Genomic DNA, 27,502 nt, shown 5'->3' on the forward strand with positions numbered 1-27,502 from the left:
CAGCGGTCTTTTCTAAAACGGAATGTAACATCGCTGACTTTATCTGCTGGTGTAATCAGCATTTGTCTTTCATGGGCGGCCGTTACGTAAATGTCTCAAGGCTTAGTCTTTACAGGCTGTTTACTGCTTGTGGATATTTGACATCAGAAGAACAAGGAGAAGGAGTGGAAAGTTAGATCAAAGGAGACTCATTGTTAGTTTTTTCACAGGCTTCATCAGATAATTTTAGGATTTTGTTTCAATATAGGTCTGACAGTACATAATTACAAAAATTGCTGAAAATGCTTCAAACATGTTGTCTTCTGTAAAAAAAAAGAAAAGAAAAAAAATGTATTTCACTTAAGCATTGTTTGTATCGTGCATACAAATACTGCCCTTCTCTGCGATGTAGTCAGCAGGTTGCAGATTGCTTGTTTTCATTGTTTAAAAACCGCATTACTTCCCATGACCGGAGATGAAACCAGTAACCTGCTACTGCCCTGCGACTTGGTAAAAACCAGGACATCTCATGCATAAGGGATGCACAGATATTCTCATGCTCACAGCATTACTAAGCTAAAAATAAAATGAAAGTAGAAGCTCCCTGTAGCTGCACGATGAAAATCTTAGGATTCCTTTTCCTAATTGTGGTTCCATGTAGAAAAAAAGAAGAAAAAAAAAAGCCTTTCTGTGCGTCATCTCCTGTCCCACTTTCCCGAGTGTCTACCTCTGATGGCTTTTAAAGCAGAAACCCCGTTCCATCAGTCCTTCACCTAAAGCTAACAAGAATCCAAAACTCAAGTCCCAGAATATTCTCAGCCGCTTGCGACATGAACCACGCGGCTGCCACGGAAACTCTCAGAAGGGGTACGAGAGTGCTTTGACAAAGTGTGTGAACTCGCTGCCACCGAAGCGATCCTCAGTCTTCAGTATGTTTCTGCTTTGCGACATCAGAAGTTTTGAAGATTGTGGAGAAGTTGTTGTGGGGGGAGGGAAGGTTTGTGTCGTGTATTTTCTTTTTTATTTCTTTTTTTTTTTGCAAACCGTTTGCAATGTTTAACTAACTGCATATGTAATCCTGTGCAGAGCTGAACATTTGAAACAGAAAGAGCAGTGAAGAGAAGCTGAGTAGGGAACACTGTGGAAGTTGTATTTCTACGATAGAGGCATGGGAATAAAAGCTAGGAAACTGTACTATGATATAACTCGCCAAGGATACCCAGAAATGATGTGTTATGGGCCCATTTTCTTTTCTTTTCTTTCTTTCGGGTGAGTCAGGGCACCTTTTTAAGCACCAATTTCCCATTTTAAGCCATCATCCTATAGAGAACCTCTAATATAAATTCATCAAGGTCATGAAGGGAGGCATGAATAGCTGTAATCTAAATTAATGCAAGCTGAATGGAGAATATTCATGTCAGAATGACAAGTGCACAAGGTATTTTGGGGTGTGTATGTGTAGGTGTGCATTTGTGAATGGTTGAGAGCATTAATAAAAAGTACAGTGTCATAGGTATGAGGATGGAAACGAGGCAATCTTTTCAGTGTATTTCTTTTCCCTTTGTTTACTCTTCTTTTTTTGTTTCCCAGGAATTTCGATTATAGACTACGTTTCGTGAAAAATGTTATTGGGTTTGCTTATACACACATACGCTCACACACCATCTGCTGAGACATTAGACATGTCTAATTGCGAATACTAAACATGCACACACCTGGAGAGCATCATGGCATTGTGCCCGGCCTCGCCCCAGGTGTCTCACAGTTGATATATTAGAGTGGCCTCAGATGAGTCCATGCAGCCAAGCTAATGCTCTTATTAAAGGCTTTTCAAAGGTAGCGAGAGGGGAAAAAGGGAAAGGGGAGGTGACGTGTTTTAGCGTATTAATATCCACCACAGGTGCTAATTTGCTCTGCAAGTCACTCCTGTCATGAGCTGTGGCGAAAGACAAGTGGAAGCGAAGAGAAAGCTGGAAGGAACGGAGAGACGATGGCAGGATTAAGAGATAGCGTGACGGAGACTGAGTGAGAAACAAGAAAGAAAGGAGGAGGTGTAAATCACATTAATGAATAAGCTTCATTAGTTGTGCCCATTAGCATCCTAAGCACAGATTAATTTAACTTTAGCTGACTTTGGAGAGGCCCAGTGGCCGTGATGGGGAAACAGTTTGATTTCACACCTGGATAGCTGATCACAGACACCCTGAATTTGCAGGAGCATTGGATAGTCTGTATTTCCTTTGTGAAGTAAGCCACAAAGCGAAAACTAATGTGAGAACAGCCGAAAGGCTCACTGAGGGCTTTCTTTATGTAGAGCTTATTTAGAGTGTTTCTCTGTTGGTTTTATCATTTCTTCCAGTGACAGTGTTTGTCAATGCAATAGCAAAGTGGGTGGCACTCGCCTTGCCGTCACAGTTAAATGTTGTCTTCAAACATGTCGGGTTAATGTTTTGAAGGAACCAAAACACCAATCTTTTCCTACTCATAACCAGGCGGTTATGAGTTAACAGCAATGTTTCAATCTCTGGGATGAGATTGGTACTTTTGTGGGAGCTGTACTCAGTTTTTTTTTTCTTGTCTATTTGTTGTTTTGTCAACAGGCCGACCCCCAAGGCCGAGACATTGCCATCCGACCTTTCTTGGAGCACTGTGAGAACACCCACATGACCATTTGGCTGGGCATCGTCTATGCCTACAAGGGGCTACTAATGGTGAGGAAACAGGATTTCGTCAAATGTAAAGATTGATCTGCAGATGTGTCTGCTGATGTGGCTTGGATTTTCTTTTGCAATCTATCTCTAGTGTATACTTTACATTTACCAACAAGTCTATATAAAACACCTTTTAATCAGGAAAAACAAAGAAAAGTGCAGAAGGAACAAGAGACCCTCTTCCATTTTGGACAGACATGCAATAGATGATTAGGACAAAAACACAATTTTTGTAATTTTGCTTCTGTACGCCACAACACTGGATTGTTCCTCAAACAATGAACATGTGATTGAAGTGCAGACTTTCAGCTTTATTTTGATTTTTTTCCCTAAAACTTTAGGTGAATATTTTGGAGGATCAGGAAGGACCCTTCTCTCCAATACAAAGACCTGGAAAGAAAACAATCTTCAATAACACAGGAGAAGCTTTGATTAAAAAAGGGGGAGGAAATGAGAGTGGATAATGGCTTCCTTTTTTCCTGACTTTATACTTTCCTTAACAGTTTCAGAAAACAAATATGACAGAGTTTCTCATCTAACTCTTGAGAAGCTGAATGAAAGCACGCAGTTTGCAATATGTCAAGCTACTTGTTTCATTTGCACTTGTATGAGTTTATGGTATGACTGCCTCTTTTTCTAACTGCTACTGATTTAACACTTACAGACATTAAAGTAAATTTCTGTTTGGTTTTTTTTGTTTTTGTTTTTTGGATCAGCGATATTGAGTTACTTTAGACTAACTGGTTTTCCTCAGTGATTTCATTTGAAAACTCTGTGTTACTTTAAGCTCATCAGCAGAGCTTCAAACTCTGAATGTGTAGTTATTATCAGCTAGCTAATAGCTAGATAATATGTGCTTTAAAATCTCCATGAAGAAGGAGAAACTGTATAATGCCTGCCACAAAAAGAGAGACACTGAAGATAGACCATTAAAGATAAGTGTGCTGCACATGTCCAGCTATACAAACACACAGTCAAACATTCATTCTAAATGGAAAAACAAGACCCAAAAATATTGGGAAAAAGCTTAAAGAAAAAGCTAATCTTTAAAACAAACCACAGATTCTGCTGATCTAATTCAGCTGTTACAAAGTTTAAGAAAACCTCTGTGGTCACCTCTAGTTTTAAAGTAAGAGCTTGGAACAGTTAAAAGACTCTGATCGAATAATCGAAGAGGCCAACTGCTGAAATAAGGTCTCAGCAGGTCTGCCTTATAGCAAGGAGCCTGGCTATGAAGGGCTTTGTATGCTATTAACAATATTTTAAAGGGAATTCTGAATTTCCACGGAAGCCAGTGAAGGGCAGTAAGGATAGGAGTGATGTGTGAGGGCTGAATAGTTTTTTTTAGCAGCCTAGCTGCTGCATTTTGGACCAGTTAAAAATGGGCTAGGGCTTGCTGAAAGACGCATGTGAAAAGGGAGTGAGTTGCAATAATCAAGACTGAAGAAAATGAAAGCATGTACTAAATGTTCCTCATTATTAGGTGTTAGTAAAAGCTAGATTCTGGTGATGTATGACTCATCTTAAGCAGATTGAAAGAATACAGAGTAGCCTGGCTAAAAATACTACCTAAAAGTTCCCAAAAAGGAAAGATGGAAGGAATGAGGAGATGGTAGAGGAATAAGCCAAGAGACTTTCTTGTAAAATAATAAGACAGGAACAAAGAAGTTTAGCGGTACAGAAAGTTAAAGTGATGTAATTGACAGGAGCCGTCAACTCCGCGAGGCACCGGGAGGTACAGCGCAACACCAAAACGTTTATGGCTTGAGTCATCCCTGCTTTTACATGCATGCAAACTCACATATGGACACATACAAGTACACTGCAGCCGTACCTGACATCCACATGCTCGCACACCTCAGGTGCACTAAGCCTCGATGACTGCTCTATTAATTCTTCTGCTTGTCATTCCACAAACTCTGATTTAGACTTTGAATAAGCAGGCAGCCCTCTTACACAGCTCACTGTGAATTATTCAGCAGTCTGCTGCTGCTGCAACAAACAATTCACTCGCACATAAAATTTTCCAGACGTGAAACTAACTGCTGTCTCTTTAGATTGTATCTCAGCCCTTTACCACGTCATCATATAATGAAGTTTATTTTTGTCTGCTTTCAGCTAAGTGAAATTACACAACCCCCACTCCATGAACAATCAGAAATAAATTAAGAATGAATAATTCTTCTGAAAGACCTCAGACAGAAATGTAAACAAGCAGGAGGAAAATGAGAGCTGCTTAAACGTCACTGATGGAGAAAGACAAGTCCAGACTTTCTATGACCAAAGTCATTCATTTGTTCTCAGATCTTTGTGTGATCTTCTCTTAAACATAACTCATATTCTTCCTTTTCTCTTCTCTTACAGCTGTTTGGGTGCTTTCTGGCATGGGAGACCAGGAATGTGAGCATTCCCGCTCTGAACGATAGCAAATATATCGGAATGAGCGTGTACAACGTCGGCATCATGTGCATCATTGGCGCCGCGGTGTCTTTTCTGACGAGGGACCAGCCCAATGTCCAGTTCTGCATTGTAGCGCTGGTGATCATCTTTTGTAGCACCATCACGCTCTGTCTGGTCTTCGTTCCCAAGGTCAGTTTTTATAGGACAGAGAGGGTGTGTGTGTGAGCGTGGCTGAAAGACTCTGCAATGACATAAACTAGAGCTTTTAATTATCACTCAGCTAAGTCCTGAAAGCTGAAAACGCAGCGTAAACAGTTAGGTGTTGATTTTTTTTTTGCACTCATGCAATTTTAGAGTGCGAGAGTACAGCTGTGACTAATGCCCATAACTCCACTTTCAGCTAATTACGATGAGAACAAACCCAGACGCAGCCACCCAGAACCGCAGATTAAAGTTCACCCAGAATCAGAAGAAAGAAGACTCCAAGACCTCCACCTCAGTCACCAGCGTCAACCAAGCCAACACTTCTCGACTGGACGGCCTTCAGACTGATAACCACCGCCTCCGTATGAGGATAACAGAGGTCAGCCAGTTACAGCTTCTTTGTTTTCATCTTTTAACCATTCATCACCTTTCAGACAGGACAGCGATGCAGTGGGCACAAAGAGTAAATGTTCTGTTACACTTTAAAAAAGATTTCTTTGAAGATTTCTTCATCATTTTGGCAAAGTAGCATTTGCAGCAGTCAGTCACACCCAGACAAACCTTAATTTAGGTTCATTTCTGGCTGATAACCTCACAGTGTGTAAGATAGGCTGTCTGTGGATAATTAATGAAACCTTGGTGTGAAACAATAGTTAAGTGATGGGTGAGAATGTACTTACTTTAAGTGATCAACTGTAATACTCAATGAACTAACAGAACATTTTTTTCTGGGTAAAAAGTTGGACAAAGAGCTGGAGGAAGTGACCATGCAGCTGCAGGACACGCCGGAGAAAACTCCCTACATTAAACAGAACCATTATTCGGATGCCAACAACATTCTCAGCATACGCAACTTTACAGATGGCAAAGGTGAGATACTCGCTGCATGCTTTCATTTAGCCCTGGTCAACTACTGCCATACTGTTTTTATAGCTCTGTTTTTATATCTGTCTGACAATAAGCATTTGAGGCACATGGGAAATATCCCATATTAGTGAAAAATTGTTTCACTCACAGAACCATCTGTAGCAGGGGTGTCAAACCTAAAGCCAAGCAGCCAGAATCGTCCCTGATCCAGCCCACCGGACATTTTTGGAAAGTGTAAACGGGGGCATGTGTTTTATTTTAATTTTACAGCTTCTCCTAACAATAATGACCTTGCGCACAGCCATTCATACTACAGTAATGAGCTTTTGTTACTATTAACTGTAGAAATATTTTGTTTTTTGTTTTTTTAAATGTGTCCACAGTAAAATGAATGATTACATAAATAAATAAATAAAATAGGGCGTTTTATAAGAATTTACAAAAAGTCTCTGCTGTATGATTACAGGACAGTTTGAGCAATGAGTTACCAAAACATTTTCTGTAATTTACACTGCAAAAAGTCAAGCTGACAGATTTCTTTGATTTACTACGGCAGCCTTTTTTTTTTATCATTTAAAAAAAACTGAGGTGCGCTGAGATGAAAGTGCACCACTTTTTCATATATTGAGAAATCTCAGAGATTGAATGTGCAGTTAAACGACTTTTCAGTGACAGAAAGTGGAGTTTGAGCGGTTTGGCCTATTTAGGATCAACGTAGGCTCTAAGCATCCGATGATGTGAAATGAGTTTGATATCCCTAATCTGTAAGTCACTTTAAGAGGCCACGCCTCTTTACACAGTGGTGCCACTATAGTGCATGAACTAGTTAGTTATTTAAAAAAACGAACATTAATCATGAAGCAGGAAATAAGCTATAGAGATCAAAACTGCTTTTGTTTAGTTCTGTTGTAATGTATGCACTTTGATATCATGTTGTGATCGTGCACTGTGCTAGTATCATTTTGTGGTTCCGTTGTGTTACACATTAGCGAGTGTAATTTACATTTTAGTGGTTTGTATCACAATTTCAGGACTATCATAAAATCCTGAACTGGCTTCAGTTTCAAAGTAATCCTCACATACGTTATCTAATACTAATTCTTTGCCACCGTTACGGTGCATTTCCATATTCAGTGGTTTTAGTAAAGGATTTTAATTCTGCTTTTAGAGCAGCTGGATGAAGGAATATCTTTCTTTTTTTCCCATTGCTGGAGCACCTGTCAGCACGAGGGACACAGGAGCATCTGTGACGTCTGTAATGAGTCATGAGATTAGCTACAGCACCTCAGTACACGTATGCTCCACTGCTGTTTGTCAAATTTAGCACATATTGTAGTCACACGTCATTCTCGCCTCACTTTCAAACCCTGGTGTACACTCGGTTTTATACCTAATTATTTCTTGTTTGGGGCGTACGGTAGTTTAGTGTCTGTGAAACAAAGTCGAGAACCAGATAAGAGTAAAGAAAAGTTTGAGAGCAGGTGAGGTGAGTCATCATCGGGCGAGACTAGTTTATGGAAACACGAAGAGCAAATCCTAATTTGCTGAAATATAAAGATGCATGTCCCATCAGTCCTCCAAACTTCTGCCTGTGCTGTTTAAACGATGCATGTATGGCAGACATTATGAAGTCTGCTGCCTCAAATTGAATCAGCGAATCGTTACAGCCCAGCAGCGTCGCTTTGCATTAGGCACCATTTTAAGAGTCGCAGAGTGACGCTGATGTACAGCAGCCGGATCCAGCGTGTCTGCTGCACACGCCAGCACAAAGCTGCTCTCAGGGGTGTCTAATGGATCTGTCTGAGCTCGGGAAGGTAAAAGAGCACAACAGCTGCGCTCATTCTGCCAATTGGGAGCAGAGCGTGTTGGAATTGTTTGAGAAGTTCCTCATCTGTGAAAGTTCATAGTTACGCAGTGAACTGATGGCTGTTAATGAGCACATTCACACAGAAATGTGTGTAATGCTTCTTTTTGTGTGTTTTAGCGTATTCTCTGCCCCTGCCTTGTGTGTTTGTGCTAAAAATAAGTGTACGCCCTCCTGTCTGAAACTAAATATAGTTTGGCTTTAAAATTACTTTAAGTTATTTATTGATATTATATGACGGTGCCGAGGATACAAGGATAGATTTTATATAGATATGTGATAGTGGCTGTTGAATATGGAGCTGTCAGGCAGGAGGAAAAGAAGATCACAGAGGAGATTCATGGATGTATATAAGGATGGCTTTGGCTATCGCAATTTTATTTATGTAGCACATTTCTTTGAAAACAGCAACTACAACAAAGCAAAGAAAATCAACATCTATTACGTGTCAGCCTGGATCAAAAAAAGTTTTGATTCTGTTTTTGAAAGTATGCAGAGATGTAGCTTGTTTCAGAGGTGGGGTGAGATGGAGGCAAATGGTCTGCTGTGGTGATCCCTAAAGGGAGCACCTGGAAGAAAAACACTAGTGGTGGCAGAGATGAAGCAGTTGGAGACCTGGACAAAGATCTCTGGTGGAAATGGAGTGGAGGTGGGTCACACAAATGAGACTGAACAAGAGCCAGGACAGAGGCTGATTGGTTCACAGAAAGTTACCCAAAAAATGATTGGGCCAGTGTGATGATGACAGAGTTACGTTTGACAGTGATGTAAGGAATAGAGTAGCAGCTTGAACACCCAGGAATTCAGGCAGATGAGTGGATACAGTGTGAATCTTCCTTACTGAGCTTATTTTAGTTTGTCTATTTTAGCATGCGTGGTTTCAAAGGTCAAATCAATGGATCCCACAGTGTAGTTCAATTCATAAAAATGCATCATTTTACCTGTTGTTTTACACTTGCTGAGGGAAAAAATCTGTCGAAATTGGAGGCAGCAGCTGGCAGCTGACATCAGGTTCAGTGTAATGAAGTAAAATTCAGATTGTGTGGGCTCATAAAACTGGGTCTATTTTAAGACACAGCCTTTTCTAGTGCTTCCTCGCTTATATCGTCAAAGGAGCCCAATAAATTAGATATGTCAAAGAAGATGTAGGTTATTGGAAATAATTTCTTTTAAACCTTTCAAAAATTAAAAGATGATCAAAGTATATATGAAAAAATAGTTTTCTCTAAATGAGAAAATATTTTTATGTTTGGGTTACAGCGTATCAGCTGCTGGGTTGCTGAAATTCTCTCTTATGGAGACAATAAGAAAGAGAGAGCGCGCGTAAGGCGCTGCTCACAAATGTCAGCCTGACACACGTTCTGACAATAAAATCACAGGTAGTTAAGCTTCCTTTAAAGATCATCGGCACATAAACTTTTCCCAGCTTCATTCTACTTATGCTTGACGGTCATCATCATCATCACCACTGGCTTCTAACTGTAGTCATCAGTATTCATAAGAGAGCTGGTCTAAATGTATTGCGGGCTGTGAATGATTGGCTGTTATAAGGGAAGAATGCTGTGTCAACAGCGATTACGCTCACTCACAAAGGGTGAGACGCGACACTCCACCTCTCCCTCGCTCTAGCTGTCTTCATGAATATGTAGAAGCACATGGCGATGCTGGAGAACACCAGGAGATGACAGTTAAGGTGCGGTTTTCTGACAGGTTGACAGCCATGGCCTGATTTTAGCATGATAAGTTAAATGCTGTTATGTATAGATTAACAGCACTGAAAGAAAGACAAAATATTTTATACTTTACAGTGTTTTTGTTTTGTTTTTTTACTTGTGGAATATTTGCGAATTTTCAGGCTTTAAATACCATTAAATTATTTTTTCATTGAAACATTTTCTTGCCCTATGATAGGACGGTACACAAGGAGTATTTGCCTGCTTTTCACCTCACAAGATCCAATTATTCCCGTTTGAATTAATTCTTCTCAGGTTTAAACTATTAGATATACATTTTCTTTTTCTTCCAGTCCCGTTTAAGAAAGAAGACGGCTCATGTGGTGCTACTTAATGCAGCGGGAGTGTTTTTCTCCCTGTTGTAAAGAGATAGCCTTAGATTACTGGCACTCACAAACAGTAATGTTTTGGTGGCTGTGTGTTTGGTGGTAGAGCACTTAAGCCTCAGTCCTCAGGGCCAGTGGTTTGAATCCTGGCATCTTCAGCTGGTGACTCAGTGCACTTGTTCTGTTGTGATATCACCCAGTCCCCACTTCTGAAATGAATCTGGTCCAAGTGTTAGCGTCCACTTTCAAAGTTTGAGCAAAGCAGGTTTGTTTTTTGCATCTCTGTCCAAAACATAGTCTGACTTGTGTAATTTGTCTAGCATGCAGATAGTTGAGCGAGAAATTTTTGACTAGTTTTTTTAGCCATTTTCACCTGCTCCTTTTGAACTAATCTGTAACGCTAGTCTGCACATCATGCAAAAGCGGTCTCTTCATACTGAATGTCAACACACTTGGTTTAACTTCTTAGTGTCAATGAAGCATATGCAGTGAGCATGGACATCTGAGCTGACATGATCCTTCACAGACTAACTTTGCTAGGTGTGTGTTGACATACAATACACACCTAGCATTAGCTGATTTATTAGCATTTGTTGCTATTTTTTGCACGGTTGGAAAGCCCAATGTTAGGACTGAAGGCCAATGCCTTATTTGAAATCCTAGTCATGTTCAGCTTACACTGACAAAATATGAAAGTCCAGGTGACAGCCTGCAATTTTCTTTATTGTCTACACATGTTTTCATGCAGATGGAGAAAAGTCGATACTGAAGAACCACCTAGAGCAGAAACCACAGGCACAGTGGGGCTCCATGGATCCTTCCAGAATAAACAGAGGTCCTCTCGAGGATATCAACTCACCAGAACAGTGAGCTCTCCCATTTCCTTAGCCCCTCTACTCCCGTGTCTCTCCCCTTTTTTCCCTCTGTCTTGTCAGCTTTCTCATCAGACGACATGTCACATGTAGCACAACCACCAGCAGCTCTCAGGCAGTTGCTCTGGCAACAGAGCCTTATGAAAGCATGGACTGGCCCTCTACTTTTCTCTCCCACGCAACGCACATACCATCAACCACCAACATGCATATCACGTCACAGAGTGCAAGTGTATTCTCCAAGTATGCTGAACGTCCTGCAGCTTACTTACAGCCGGACACACAAAAACACACATGTCCATTTTGCATGCATATACACGCAGGTAATTGATTTGTTTTCTCAACTTTTAAAGGAAGATGAACTCTCAAAACATTCAAATGCAGATCTGCATTCACTTATTATTCATAAGGCAGCAAAGCTGAGGGATGTCAACTTCATCAATGGGGAGGGGGGGGGGGGGGGGGGACACTTCATGCATCATTGAGAAGTTTCCCTCCCACACACGTTTAACCAGAACCAGGAGAAGAATGCAGGATGTAGAGGGATGGATGGATGAAGAAAGCGGAGACAAGAGGCAAGGAGGATACAATGCAGAGGAGAGGGCAGTTACACAGAGAAGATGTTTAAAGAGAAAAAATATGTTTAGATAGATAAGAAAGGCAGAGATAAGAAGGAGGGGAGAAAGAAGAAGGTAGAGACTCGCAGAGGCTTATGTAACCACTGATTTACAGCCCGCATTGGAAGCAGCTCTGAAAATAGACAGGGAGGAGAACAGAAGTAAAGGAACACTTGGAGCTGTTCCCATGCCACATGAATGTTTGATCACATGGAGGGAAGAGAGATGAAGGGAGAGAAAGAGAAGAGAAAGAAGAGACAAATATAAATAAGTTACAAAAGAGTTATGAATAGAGAGAGATCGAGCTGTATAAATATTTTGTGGCATGAAAAATGCAGGGGTGTGTTATTGTGAAGTGTAGCACCCGTGTCCTATATGATATTCCAAAAAATATCCCGAAATTCCTTCATAAGCTGTTGTGTTTTCATCACATAAAGTAGGACGGGTCAGAATAACTGAAAAGGCCTGAGGACCATTAATATTTAAGTTTTCCTAATTAAGACATTTTACTACGTTTAATGCAGAACAAGCTTGAATCTTATTAGCCCCTCTTAATTTTTTACACAACCAAATGCTTATGTAACTTTCTTGAAAATGGCTGGCAGTGGCAATGGCTCTGGCGAGGTAGGGTGCAAACTGTCACACCAGGCGGAAGCATGAAATGTTCTTTTACGTCAGACGATCCCAGAAGCGACGGTGGAAAGAGGAACGGTGGATTAGGGGCTTAGTAAGAAGAAGAAGCTAGAGAGGAGGATGCTAAAGAATACACAGAAAACAATTAAAGAAATTGCTGAAGGCTTGTGGGAAGCTGTGCAATGCCAGATGCCAGTCTTTTATGATCCATCTTTTCTGTTCGCCATGTTCAGTTTCTCACTGTAACTTGATATGTGTGAAAGTGTGTAGCGAACATTTTAATAGTAAATCGAGCAAGACCACTGCATATGCCACTTCCAGACTGTGACAAAATTGTTGTATTGACAGCAACATCCAGCTCATATGGCCATATTGCTAAAACACAGCATTTTATTGAAGCCTTTCCAGGATCAGATCTGCCTGAAAGAGCTCCATTGCTAAAATTAATGAAAAATAAGATGCTTACTGCTTAGTGAGGAATTCAATTCCGTCACTAGCTTTATGGCTAATGTGTTAATTAATTTGTGGGGGAAAAAACTGCTGCGGTTGGTGCTGATAACCTGAGATGAACTGAATTTAGCTCTGCATATCCCATATGATGCTCAGATAAATCATGCAAGAGGAATCACTAAAAGCAGATGAAGTGCACTGTCCGGGGCACAGCTGCGAACGCACATTTGAACTTACAAAGACACTAATTTGCAAATGACAAATACTGACTCGGAACTCTGGCAGAGGGTCAGCAAGAGTAAAAATGGGGTAAATTCATTATTAGAAGCAAAATGATCCAGCCCTGGTTAGATTTATACAACAAAGCGATCCAACGTGATAGACAGACACATTGGTTCTCATTTATTAATATCTGTTCTTATCCCGTGCAGAAAACGGCTTACGCAAAATTACCATCAGATTTATGAAACGTATGTTCTCACCACTGTGGGTATGTCAGTAAATCAGAATCATTCTGAACCAACAGACTTGTGCAATCTGCATACAGCCTGATTATCGTCTCCATACTGCTACGCCCTGATATTTCTATATACGGAAATACATATACCTTCAGGAAAAGACAAGAAATTGGTGACGTTGCGAGACGTTGCGAGAGAGAACCCTGCACTTCTGAGGCAAGAAAGAAACAGAAAGTCTGACTAAAGAAACTGAAACAGCTGTGTACAAAGAAAAGGCACAGCTCTACAAAGAGTTTCCATGAGATTCCAAATAGCATTTCCCCAGAGACACTCACTGTGACTCATGTGGGAGAAAAGCACATGCCTTTTTTCATGTCAAAGTTGACATGAAAAAAGGCAAACAGATTACAAGAAAAAGAAGAAAGCAGGTGGAGGACAAGGAGCGTGTGATCTGTCAGCCCGAAATAACAATTTCAAGTCAGTGAAAAAAAAAAATCCACATTCTTCAGCATCCATGGGATATGCAAAGAAATTATATTGTAAGTAATGACAAGAAAAGAAAGAGCAGACTGCTGACTATAACATAATACTTCAGTAAATGTGCTGTAATCACTGACATTGTTCCTTTCCTTCTCTATCTGCAGCATACAGCGTCGACTGTCTTTGCAGCTGCCCATCCTCCATCATGCCTACTTACCTTCCATAGGAGGGGTAGATGCTAGCTGCACCAGCCCTAATGGCAGCCCTGGTTCGAGCCCAAGGCACAGACACATGCCCCCCTCCTACCGGGTAATGGTCTCTGGCCTGTGAGCTTCATTCACTCCCCCACCTGGCTCTTTGCAGAGGAGACATATGTGATTCTTTTTTTCTACAATAGACTGATATCATCAGCGTAAGTGCGTATTTTGTCTCGGATCAAGGAGGACAGGGAGAGAAGGGAGGGGGGGAGGGGGGTTCACTCTTCATACCTCTTCACCTTGGTCTTCTTGTAAACTGATATCCTCAGTCAGGATAGGGTATGAGGAGACAGAGTGAGCACTGGATGACCCTTAAAAACTCCTTTAATTAACATCCCCTTGTCCATTTGCCCCCCCGCCTGCCTAGGCATATACACATATGCACAGTCAAACACAGATAGGCTATATACAAATACACACACATGCACAAATATAGCGACACCCCAATAGCTGTGGTGGACCAACCCTAATGATGTGTAGCCTTATCTGCTTCAGAGGGGATTGTCTGTTTCTGTTCCTAATCTGTTGTATGTATGTGCTCGCAGCAACACGTAAGTTTGTCATCTAACTTGAGTATTTCACTGCTTCAGTGACTGGATAATGGTTTGGAGATGAGGAATCTGCAAAATCCAACAAAAGGAAATCATCAAATTTACTGCTTTACCCTTTCCCAATCTTGTCCAGATATGTAAATATCATCATTTTTAACATTGATGTACTGTAAGCTTTGTATATGCTGTGAATGGACAATTAAGTTGGTTCTAAGCGTGAGGCTTATAACAGAGGCAGGTAGGCATGACAATTTCAGATGAAAAGCGTATAAAACATGGCATCCTACAAATTAGACATATGTATGAGAGATATAGATTTTTGTGTAACTGTTAATCAATTAGCTTGTGGGCAGCAAAGTAAGATACATCAAAGTCTGAGTCACCAAATATCAAAATGCACCAGTGCCCATTTATTTGAAATTTAAACAACTTGGTTCTTTTTTTATTTTTATTTTGTTTTTTCCACTTTGCTTATCTGTACCGCTGTTTTTTGTTTTCATCAGAGATTTCACATCAGACTTTGCATAAGCCTTCATATTTTACAGTCTGCTCAATATGTCTTCAGAAAGCATGTTATACAGAATATCAGTGCTATGCCTTTTTAAAAAGTCTCAAAGGCTGCGTATGTTAGAAAATAGAACGCCATGAGAGTGTTCCACAGATGTCGTTTATGTGTGTTAATACGCCAAGAAGTGCACACGCAAAGACACGCTCATATGAGAGCGCCTCATGAGATCGGGTGCTTTTCAGACACTGCTTTAGTGACGGGCCTGGTCTTATTGATCCCCACAGATTGGTCTCCATAGACTGTTAAGATGTCCGTCCGATCTAGCCCTTACAGCTAACCGGCACAGTTAAGGGCGATGGGGGAGTCAATGGCACAAAAAAAGGCACAAGACTCTGAAATGAATAAAAAGCTGCTTTGTCAGAAGAGATCAAACTCGAGAAGTGATGGTGGAAAGGATGTAGGTTTTCCGGTTCCACAGCTAGTCTGGATTAAGCGGGCTGACCTGAATTTCCATGAGTGGTAGTAAAGACAGTAAACACAAGGGAGTCTCAAGTAATAAGCCCCTACCGACTGTAGCTTACAGTTCCAAGACGGTGATGCCGCCACTGCTGGACACAGTGATACAGCACAGACACAGGGCTTTCTTCACAGATAATATCGAGTGTCATGAAAACCCACTTCACACTTAGCAACAGTGAACATACCTCGGTTGCTATGGAAATGTAATGTTCAGTGCCGCTGAACCGCATTGAGCACAACGGTCATCGACAGTTTTTTGTAAAACTTTCCTCATGCAGGAGAAAAGCAAGTAATGACTCCGGACAAACAAAGGACTTTTTTATCGAGCGTGAGAAGGTTTGTCCTCAGCATATTGTTTCACCATTGGTGTCTTGGTTTTTAGTTTTTAAGGCGTTTGTTGAGCGCTGTGCCTGTTGTCTTATATTGTAGCCTGCAGGACCCACAGTACATACACAGTGTGGTAAATGCGCTGACCCACAACATTGGCCGCACATCTGTAAAGTGTACAACGTGTCATAGATTAATTTCAATTCCATGCCTCGGTGAACGGGACAGTTTGGGAGTACTTGGCAAATACTCCACCTCAGCTGGAGTGGATCTCTCCTGCGACCGAGTTGGAGCAAGAGACAACCAAGCAGGGACCCGCCTGCTATGGGGACATATCACGGTGACTCCCCCCCTATGAGAGCTCCTCCCCTTCCAGCTCCTGCTTAGTACAGGAGCAGGGAAAACCCTGAGCACAGATACCCAAGGAGTCACAGCTTCTCCTGCACCTTTGCCAACCAGAGAATCACGATCACTTGACAAGTGAGTGAGAGACATTGTCAGAGGGTTGGTTCTTCCTTCAGGAGATAAAACAAACCAACCGCACATTTTATATATTACATTAAATGTGATTGTGTACAATTTGCTGATACCCTGATGATGGTGTCCATGTATGGAATATTTGGTATTTGGCTTTCTCAAGACGGCATGAAATAAAATGTATAATTCACAGAGTTACCTCTGTTTTTGCAACTGTTGTGACAAATCCACTCTGTAGTTTCATCCTCTCACCTGCGATTTGGTTTTACGTGTATTTGCTCATGGATTTAGGTTCTCTTAACCTGTTTGATCAGCTCACACACGTCAATGCCAAGATTCTCAGTGGGTAAACTCAACATCATCATATCGAATATGCTACTGGTTTAGCAACAATTCACCGAGGGCAATAAAGTGAAAGTAGTAGCAAACGATCAATCTTAATAAACCACTCCTGGCATTTACCAATTTATCAAATTACTTTTTTTTCCTTTTAGTCCATTCAAAAATACCAAATGCAGATCATCAGTTGTTGTTCGATATATTTTGTAAGGTGCCCTGATTTTTATTCTTTTATGAACCATTTCAATTCTTTTGAACATGAATGAAAAATTGTTCAGCAGATGCAATCGTGGAAGGTCAAGGGCTCATAAATTCCTGTAATGAATAACATCATGCTGATGATTTGTATTTGCCACAGGTCTTTTAAGTTTGAAGATCAAAGTGACATGTACGTATATATATTATATCGTTGTATGTGTCATCATCAGGGTTTCTGGAGAACACAAAACATACATGTCCAAAAATATAGTAATATGACAAATATATTAAGTGGAACAACACAGAGGTCCATACTGTTACTGTTTTGTCGGTTTGATATGTGGTATCACATGGCATTAAGTTCAATTAAGAGTTTAAAATGATAAACAAAACCTATGTTAAATGCAACATGTTTAAGAGGGGCAATAAATTGTTTTCTTATTACAGAAAGAATAGAGAACTATATATATGTATATGTAAAGATCTTTACGTACATTTTCATTTTTACATAGGAAAATGTTTCACAAAATGCCACAAGGATACTTGGAAGTCATTTTTTTTAATTTACAGTATCTGTAACTATGTTATGTACAGATGAGGTCTAGATATGAAGAAGTTGTATAAAATAAGTATCACACTTGGAACACCTGAACATTTTTGGAGCCATTAGTTGTTATGGGGGGGGACTTTGGAGAAAAAAAAACATTCTTCTTTTGTTGTCTGAATGTTATGGACAGCCTTTACTTTTCACATCATCATTAAATAAAGTGAGACCGAAAATCATGTATTGGTTGTTTTTATTTTCGTGCATGTCTTGGATGTGGTACAATTACAGTTTTATGGTACAATTTTGATTTAAAGATCAGTGGTGAAATCAGTTTATGCTTTTAGAAATGCTAGAGATCCAAAATACAGGTTGGGCCATTTATATGGCTACACCGTAATAACATGGGAATGGTTGGTGATATTAAAGTCCTGTTTGTGGCACATTAGTATATGCGAGGGGGCAAACTCCTCAAGATGGGTGGTGACCATGGTGGCCATTTAGAAGTCGGCCATCTTGGATACAACTTTTGTTTTTTCAGTAGGAAGAGGGCCATGTGACACATCATACTTATTGGTAATGTCACAAGAAAAACAATGGTGTGCTTGGTTTCAACGTAACTTTATTCTTTCATGAGTTATTTACAAGTTTCTGACCACTTATAAAATGTGTTCAATGTGCTGCCCATTGTGTTGGATTGTCAATGCAACCCTCTTCTCCCACTCTTCACACACTGATAGCAACACCAGAGAAAACTACAGAGTCCGACATTGTTTTGGCAAATTTACACACCGATTCAATATTTATTTTATTGACGTAACTGGGTGTCATTACTGCCGACGTGAATTATAATTTTACAGAATTTACGTTTACCCTTAGCCAGCAGTTTTAAATTTCCCTCAGTGTCGCCTGCTCTGGCCCCTGGAAAACAATTGGCTATGGTTGCCGGTGTCTCTAGCTTCACATGTCTGAGAATAGAATTGTCAATTACCAGAGTTTGATCCCCGGCGGGTGTGTCGCCGAGTGGGGAAAAACGGTTAGACACATGAACAGGTTGGTGGTGTACCTGCAGCTTCTGTTTAAGACTATGCTTCCTCCTTACCGTCACCCAGCCGTTCTCTTTCCCCTGCTGCTCGGGGTCTGCCGGGGCCTACGCTACCTTCGGCTGCACCGCCTATAGGGGCCTGGCTAGCTACAGGTGTATCAAGGGTGTGAAGCCGAGTCTCCAATTCAGTAATCCTGGCCTCCAGAGCTGCAAAGAGGCTACATTTATTACAAGTATCATTACTGCTAAAGGAGGCCAAGGAGTAACTAGATATCTGACACAATGAGCAGGAAAGTGCAGGAGGAACAGGTGAAGAGACCATGCTGCTAGCGAGTCGGCTACAAGCTAAGCTAGTGAAACAGTAAAGACACAGTGAGTGAATACTTTGGCAATAAATTAAGGAGTGAGTACACAGAGAGTGTGCTTTGGATGAAGCACATGAAGATTATACTATGAAAAAAGAAGGTATCTAAATGTGTTTAATTAAATTGCTATGCAGATAAGCTACTCAAACACACCACTGTGTGTTGGAACAGGAACAGGGAGTGATACCCTACCGCAGAGAGAGCGAACACCAAGTGACAGCCAGTGTGTAGCCACCACAAAACACAGGATCTTCCTAAGTAGATCCTTGAGTAGCCACCTGGCCAGGAAACAATAGGTGCAAACACTAGTTGGCGACCTGTTGACCATGTACCCCGCCTCTCAACCCATGGAAGTTGGGATAGGCTCCAGACCCCTCCACACGACCGTGAATTGGACAGCGGGAAGAAGATGGATGGTTTCTTTAGTTCACTCATGGCCAAGAGTGTTATTGCCAGCGGAGCTGTGATTCAGAGTAATTTCTACCTATAGACAGCAAAAGTCAAATGTTGGGTAATGAATGTGCCTTTGAAGCTAATGCTATAATTACTAATAGCTATTAACCTTATGAACAGAGCTTGTTCTCCAGAATTAAATATATATTGTTATGTACATCAGGCTGTGTGAACGGTGACCCATGCTGTCGTGCATTTAAAAAATGACATTTTCAGTCAGTATTGTGCGATTTAGTAATATGTACTTACAATTTCTTAGCTAATAGCTAAGCTAAGCAATTATGTTGCTCATAGCGTTACACTTATCAAAAATCGCTCTGATGTTCATTACATACAGAAAACAAAACCTTACTGCCTTTGCTGCACATGGTTTGGACTAGATACAAACAGAATAACTTTAATTGCGAAGAAATAAGAAATTGCTGGTATTTCTTCCATCTCCTCCAGTGAATAGTCAGTAAAATGTAAGAACTGCATGTTCATAATAAATAACTAATAAAATCTCCCTTTTACTAAGGGTGTTCAATTCGTCACAGTAGGAAAGGCATGGGGGTGAACAATTAGTTGCAATACTGTGTCAGTGAAACACTTAGCATACACAGAATTAGCAAAAAAGGCCAATACCACTGTTGTGAAGACAACTGCAGAAACCTCAGCACTGCAGATACAGCAAACATTCAATTTGATTCCAAAGCACAAGAAAGTGTGGATGTGATACACTGGCCAGTCAACATCAAGGCTCTTATTGGCATGCAAAGGGCCCACAGTGAAATCTGCTGTCCTCAAACATGAAAGCAAAGTGCAAAGAATAAATGTACAAAGAAAAGTCTTGTACACTGAGTTTGATAAATAATTGAACCGTGAGAAGAAACCCAGTGGCACACAGGATGAAGGAGAGTGTGTTACTGACAGGGTCACAGTGTGTTTGTTTTTGCATTTGCATTTATGACTCATTTAAATAAGCTTGTTTATCATTTGCAAATATTGAGCCTGAACATGGTTGCAGCATTGTGCTCCACACAGAGAACCAATAGAGCAGCCGGTTGCGACTGTGGCTGACTGCATACCATGAACTGACTGTTCTACACCGAGTGCAGCCTTCATTAAGTCTAAATTAAGTCATTAAGTCTAAATGTGAAAAAGTCTTGCCTTCACTCTGCGGTCCATCTCACTCCAAACCATCTTGACTTGTTTTAAGTCAGGTGACTGTGGAGGACAGGCCATCTGGCCCAGCACTCCATCACTCTGCTTCTTGGTTACATAGCCCTTACACAGCCTGGAGGTGTGTTTGGGGTCATTGTCCTGTTGAAAAATACCACAGCATCCTGCCACTGCAGGAGCCATGTTGGTTCACTGTGCTTTCAATTTTGAATAAATGCCCAACAGTGTCTCCAGCAAAGCACCCCCACACAATCACACCTCCATGGTGGGAACCATGCATGCAGAGATCATCCGTTCACCTGTTCCACATCACACAAAGACACAGTGGGTGGAATCAAAGATCTCAAATTTGGATTCATCAGACCAATGCACAGATTTCCACTGGTCTAATGTACATTTCTTGTGTTTTTTGGTCCAAACAAATCTCTTCTGCTTGTCGTTTTTCCTTAGTCGTGGTTTCTTAGCAGCTATTAGACCATAAAGGCCTGATTCGTGCAGTCTCCTCTGAGCAGTTGATGTAGAGATGTGTCTGCTACTGGAACTCTGTGTGGCATTTATCTGGGCTGGAAGTGAAAACCATCTTAGGGAACTACATCATGAAGCTCACTTAGAGAAGGCCCAGGGTTTGCAGTGCTGTTAACAAAGGGTGGCTACTTTCAAGAATATAAAATATAAGAAATATTTAGAGTTATTTTTTATTTGCGACATGATTCCATATATCTTTATTCATATATTTGATGTCTTAATTATGTATCTACAATGTAGAACGTAGTAAAAATAAAGAAAAAACAATAAATGAGAAGCTGCGTCCAAACCTTTGACTGGTAGTGTATGTAGACATAATTTAGGTTTAATTCACCCAAGGCTTCACTTTTCCCCTCTGAAAAGGGTACTGTGCAAAAGTCTTTGGCCAGTGCTCATATTTTGATATTTGTTGCTTCCAAGCAGAAAGAATTTTTTTAGATCTTTTAAAGTGGTTTTCCAAAATCTTTTGAAGTTTTTCTTTGGACACCAGTTGCTTTTTCACTGATTTTCAGCCCAGCCATTGCAGTTGATATTTTCAGAGGGATGAAGGATTGAACTGGTGTGTCTAACAGAATTTAGATATTTTTAATTTGTTTTTTAACTTGTTTCTTTAGGGACTTTGTTACTAGTGGAATGTCACAGAAACACAAAATTTGTTCTAATTTCTTCAGCTGAATCTATTAAAAATACCAGCGATAACATAGTCCGACAAGTATAAAATAGTATGTTGGCACCAACAAGGTGATTCACAAAGAGGTATTATATAAAACCTTGGCATATCTCAGCATGATGTGGAGTGTGTCATGAGAGCTCCATCTGGCCCTGTAGTTAATGTATTGTTAACTGAAGCCTCATCAGAAAATGGTGTCAGTGGCTGTCAAGATGCTTTCTCAGTTAAGTGAAACAAGGCTGAGGTATGCCAAATTACAGAAGAACTGGACTGAAAATCAGTGGTAACGGGTCTTATGGAGTAATGAAATCTGAAACTAAAATATATAGAGGAGGTCAGGAAAGACATGCAGCAGCAAGTGTCTACAGCCACCTGTAAAACACGGTGGAGGCTCTATCATTGATTGGGGTTTATTTCAGCCAGTGATGTTGGGGATCTTGTCAAAAATGATGAAATTATGAACACAAAAAGTACCATCTGAATTTGTTCCACCCTACAACATCATCTGAAGGCATCTGATTGACAAGTGCTTCATTTTTCAGCATGACAACGATCCATAACACACTGCCAATCCAGTAGAGGCATATCTGGATAGAAAAACGCACAATAAAACACCATCAGTCAACGATTGGCCCATCCAGAGCCCAGACCTTAACATTATTGAAGCAGTGGGGAAGAGAGAAAAAAGACAGCCAACAAATAAAGATGAGTTTTGACCTTCAAGACTAGTTAAAAGAATTACAAGAAAAGTTGCATAAGAGTGTTTGGGCTGTGTTGAAGAGCAGAGGTGGTCTTATTAAATATTGACTTAGAGGCACTTTAGAATTGTACAAACTCTTTTTTTTTTTTTTTTTGCTTTACATGAAATATTTACATGTATGTTTGGACTTTTCAATAAATCACTGAAATTTAAGGAAATGGCTCACAACTTTTGCGTAGTATTGTCCAATGGACAAATGCTGGTTAAAAACTCTGTTTCTGATGCTGTTGAACTGTTAGCCACTAATTTACAAAAAATAACCTGTGGATTGTGTGAGTACTCTACTTTATAGAAAATCCCAGATTAACATGGAAAATGATTTGAGTAGATCCAGAAATCTAAAATTCTAATTTAAACATCATGAATGCTTAAAGACCATTTTAGTTTTTAGTATTGATCATGTAAAGATCAATACCGCTCTAGGAAAAAGCTATGGAGTGCTAAGTATTTAACTTCATAGATTCTAGCATGTGAACCTTTTTAGTTCTTGGAGAAAGTCTAGCAGTGTGCCTTGACCCTTACTAGGTAGTGTCCAGATAAAGAAGTGGTCCTGTTCTTCTAAATGTTGCATGAAAGCAAAAGCTGCATGTGTGCAAAAATAAATTGTAACTCTTCCTTTAATTCTCAGATGAGATAGATTTTCAAAGGCCTTTACAAGAAAACTGATAACTTTGCAATAACTATAATTGTTTTTCAGGGAACGTAGCAGGACATCAAGTGATCAACTGATGAATTGATGAATCAAGCTTTTAAATACAGCAGATGTCTGTTCTGCTGCTTACTGATTCAGAGATATCCACGCATTTCACAGAAAGGCTTTGGCAGGAAGACATGCTCCAGTGTGTGTAAATGCTTCATGACCTTCTCTCTTGTCTCAGCGGGATCGTGCTGTGCAAATGGAAGACAGATTGATTAAGTTGACCTAAGTGTCAGTGGAAGGGAAGCGTCTATGTATCCTCCTTCGTGTGATGGCTCCATTGCAGAAATTAAGCCTGGCTGCAGAATAAAATGGAAAGTATGCAAGCCAGTACTCTATCCAATTTATCGAACTCGTGCACACACATTAATATCATTGATCTAAAGATTGTAATAGAGAGGGACAGATACAGAAGAAATCATGTGGTTATAGCGACCGTGACGTCACCCACGAGTTTACAAAGTGAGCGTCATAGTGTATTTATAGATGACTTAAAACCAGCAACTAAACCCAATAGGAATTTGTTATTGAGGTCAATAATCAAGAAAAGAGTGAGTAAATTTCTTCTATGAAGTCTATTTTTCAGTCAGAGGTGTCGCCCTCTGCTGGTCAGACAATGCAGGATTAAGGCAGTTCACTTTTGAGACTCAAAGCCTACATCTGCCAAAGTGATAAGGACATTGGGACATATTGTCCTGATCATAATCACTTTAATGACCCCCTGACATTTCATCTGGTTCTACCACGAGGTGACATTTATAGCCTAGAGTGAAATTTCTAAACAACTCTTCTGTCTAGCATTGTCTGTTCAAATGTTCAGTCTGTCTGGCACTTTGGTTTAGGACATTCCCATCAGCTTTAATCTAATTAGCAGATGTTAACATGCTGTGATAGTGGAGGCAGGCTAAACTATATCAGCTTAAAATCAGAATGTTGCCATTAGCCCCGAGTTACCAAGGTACAGCGGAAGTACTTGACTCTTAACTATTGAAGTTTCATCTCATTTTATGTACAGCTGAGAGCTCTGCTAATTAATTTACTTATATTAAGCGGTGAGTAAAAATCAAAGGGTAGTTATTTTTTACTTTTTTTTTCTCCAAAGTCCCCAAATCTGTTCAATTCAATGTTATATTTTACATAGTACCTATTTACAACAACAATCTCCTCAAGCAGCTTTATGTTGTAAAGCAAAGACCCTACATTAATAGGGAGAAAACTCCAACAATCGGATGACCCCTTATTAAGCAAGCACTTGGCGACAGCGGGAAGGAAAAACTCCCTTTTTACAGGAAGAAACCTCAATGCTCAGATGTGCAAATGCAAGAAATTCCTAACTAAGATTGACCGAAAATAAAAGCTTTAAACCTTATCTTAAAAGAGGGTGTCTGTCTACAGTTCAAACAAGGAGCTGGTTCTATTGAGGATGAGACTGAAAACTGAAGACTCTGCATCACATTCTACTTTTAAACACCCCGGAGTATTTTAATTTGATTCTAGATTTAAAAGGGAACCAATGAGGAGATGCTAATACGGGAAAAATATGTTCTCTCTTTCTGGTCCCTGTCAGTAATCTTGCTGCAGCATTTTGGATCAACTGAAGACTTTTCCGGGAACTTTTAGGACAACCTGATCCATGCATTTATTACCTAGAAGTAATAAATGCATGGACTAAGTTTTCAGCATTATTCTGAGATGGGATGTTTAGAGATATTGTGCAAATGCAAGAAAGAAATCCTAAATATTTGTTTAATATGCACATTGAAGGACATATCCTGGTCAAAAATGATTCCTCACAGTGTTACTGGAGGTCAAAGTAATGCCATCCAGAGCAACTATCAGGTTATGTATCTAAGGTTTTTAGAACTAACTACAATAACCACAGTTTTATATGAATTTAGAAGCAGGAACTTAGAGGAGAGAGCGACCAATTCTTTCGCAAACATCGTAAAAAAATCTGTAGAAACACCTGCATGCCTGGGTGTTTGATTTTATACAGTTGTGGTCGTGGAAGTGATTGAAAACCTGAATTTGATTACTTGGATGGATGAATTAATACTTTTCGCAATATAGCGTAGAACAGGTCCTAGCACAGAACCCTGTGGAACTCCATAATTAGCACAATTGTGAGAACAGGGCTATTTTACATCCTATTAGACGTAATAGACTAAACATTCAAACCACTTTAAATTGGATTTTGTAATAATTATGTTTGGATGTAATGTCTGTATTTACAGAATTTGATCAATCTGTAGCCCACACCCATTGGCAACTAATTTCAAGTGTACCTCTCCATAAAAACCAATTTTTCTTTACTTTGAGGCGGGAAAATATATCAGTACCCTCAAGCAAACACACTAAGACATGACCTATTCAGAAACTTCGCCAAGTAAACAGTAGATACACTCTGCGCAATATTATCATTTAGACTGTGTAAAAAATAGTCATTAAAATCTGTGATTATTTGCCTGGGAGAACAGACTGACACCAAAGCATAATGATATAATCATCCCAAGTATTCCCCTGTTCAGTCCCTTTTTAAAGCACTGGTCCTGAAGTTTCTTATTGGTTTATTTACTGAGTGAATGGTCACAATTTCTTTTAATTTTTTCCATTAATCTTCAGCATTAAAGGCTTTCTAGGTGATACTTTTAATCTGTCTATATTATATTATGGCAATCCACCTCAGATGAGTGATCAAGGACACGCTGGAGAAAACGTGCGCATATATGCCTCATGCATTAGTATGCTAGGCAGAACATTTAAGCCATAAGAGCTCTTACAACAAATGTGTTCTTGAAAATCCTTAACAAGATAATCTCTCATATTTAAATGGAAACATAGTGATAATGATTTAATTATTACATTATGTTATATATGATGTAGAAAATCTCTCGAGAAATGGCCGCCTTGTCCCAAAACCTCTTTTTACTTTTGAAAAACAGCCATTTCCTGGAGGAGCAGTGTGTAGCCTGGGTTGACTGATGCCTCTGCATTTACCAGGATATGTGATTAGAGGGAGAGTTATGGCCAGTAGTTACAGTCTCCTGCAGATACATTTATGGCTAACATATAATGACGGCACACCCGGATGAGCTCACAATAAATCCGTGACATGGAATTCTCCTGTCCTTGAGAATTCAGTTCTGATCCTCATTGGCCAAAAGCAGATGTAGCCTAAATCAAAATCTGGGTTCAAAACTAGCCCGGTTTAGATTTATCCATCCTTTTTTACCAGCATTTTAGCAGGTCATTTTTTGATTTGTGAGGTTGTGAAAAAAGCTCCATTAAACCTACAGTATTGTCCGTGACTACCATACAATACGATGTTTTCCAAAAAAAAAGGGTGAGAGAAGAAAAAATACAGATAAAAACTAGTTTGGTGAACACAGTGGGGAGTTTTTCTACTAGAGAGCAGGATTTTACACTCAGAAGTTTGTGGAAAACCAAAAACAGATACAAGTCAGAAATGTCCAGCCTATTACACCACCGACCAGAATCCAGGTGTACAGTGGAGGTAACAGTTATCGCTGAATTTGTAAGTTTACTCACAAAGAAACTAACAGTCTCAAAGGTTTACGATAGCTGAATATTAATGGAGAGAGACAGAAACTGATCGTCTACAACCTAGCAGGAATTCTGACTCTCACAGATTGGCCAGCAAGAAACTTGATGAGAAGGTGACAACTGTTGGTGAGATTATTCAGAAACAGAAGAAATATAAAATGACCTTCAGTCGCTCTCAGTCTGGCGAGCCCATAAGGCAAGATCTCGCCTCATGGGCTGAGGATGATCATGAAAGGTGGTGGTGGTGGTGGAACAACCCAAAACTACATGGGAAGAGCATCGGCGTAACTTTGTGCTGAACTCCGGGGCGGTCAAGATCTCTGTCTAAATAAATCTGGGTAAATTCCCAGATGATTAAACATGCAACTGTTTTGCTGGTAATACCTGAAACGAGTAAAGAAAATCAACAGAATATTTACGCAAGATAAATTATAATTTTATTTGGGGGGGGGCTTATATTGGTTGGGTCTGATTATTGGCGGAGTCATAACCCCCCCTAACCCCCATGGAAATTACGCCCCTGGGGAAGAGCTTGATAATGATTTGAAGCCACTTGGGACCACAGAGACCAAGAACACCACTGGTAATACACAACACCATAATGTACTGAAATCTTGCAGTGCCCGCAAGGTTCCCCTGCAGAAGACGGCACATGGTGCTTGTAATGTGTTTTTTTGTTGTTGTTGTTCATTTTGTTGCAAATTACCAAACTTACAAATACAGCAGGGGATCAATTATTTCACCCACTGTGCTTGATGATGACGTGGCTGTAGCTCAGGAGGTACGAGGTCACATACTAATCGGAAGGTTGTTGGTTCGATCCCTGGCTGCTCTAGTATGCATGCCGAATATCCTTGAGCAACATACTAACCCTAAATTGCTCTCTAATGCATCCATCCATCAAATGTTAGAAAGCACTTACGTAAGGAAAAAACAAAAAAACAGACA

At 40.1% G+C, this 27,502-nt stretch overlaps 1 protein-coding gene and 1 pseudogene across 1 annotated transcript in view; one reads left to right on the top strand and one right to left on the bottom strand.

Moving 5' to 3' along the window:
- Positions 1-17,536, top strand: part of gabbr2 (gamma-aminobutyric acid (GABA) B receptor, 2) — a 208,791-nt gene extending 191,255 nt beyond the window's left edge. Inside the window, exons 14-19 of the mRNA XM_085396781.1 lie at positions 2,580-2,690; positions 5,055-5,279; positions 5,491-5,673; positions 6,035-6,164; positions 10,833-10,950; positions 13,759-17,536. Coding sequence (XP_085252907.1) covers positions 2,580-2,690; positions 5,055-5,279; positions 5,491-5,673; positions 6,035-6,164; positions 10,833-10,950; positions 13,759-13,924 — 933 coding nt within the window. The 3' untranslated portion in view covers positions 13,925-17,536. The remainder of the gene's footprint in view (positions 1-2,579; positions 2,691-5,054; positions 5,280-5,490; positions 5,674-6,034; positions 6,165-10,832; positions 10,951-13,758) is intronic.
- A 504-nt stretch (positions 17,537-18,040) lies between these two features.
- LOC146643936 (uncharacterized) lies at positions 18,041-18,681 on the bottom strand (annotated as a pseudogene).
- Positions 18,682-27,502: the final 8,821 nt, after the last annotated feature.

Source organism: Rhamphochromis longiceps, linkage group LG22 (genome assembly GCF_057381845.1).
Source record: "Rhamphochromis longiceps isolate RC_006_pf linkage group LG22, R_longiceps_female_GT1.1, whole genome shotgun sequence".
Taxonomy (NCBI): Eukaryota; Metazoa; Chordata; class Actinopteri; order Cichliformes; family Cichlidae; genus Rhamphochromis; species Rhamphochromis longiceps.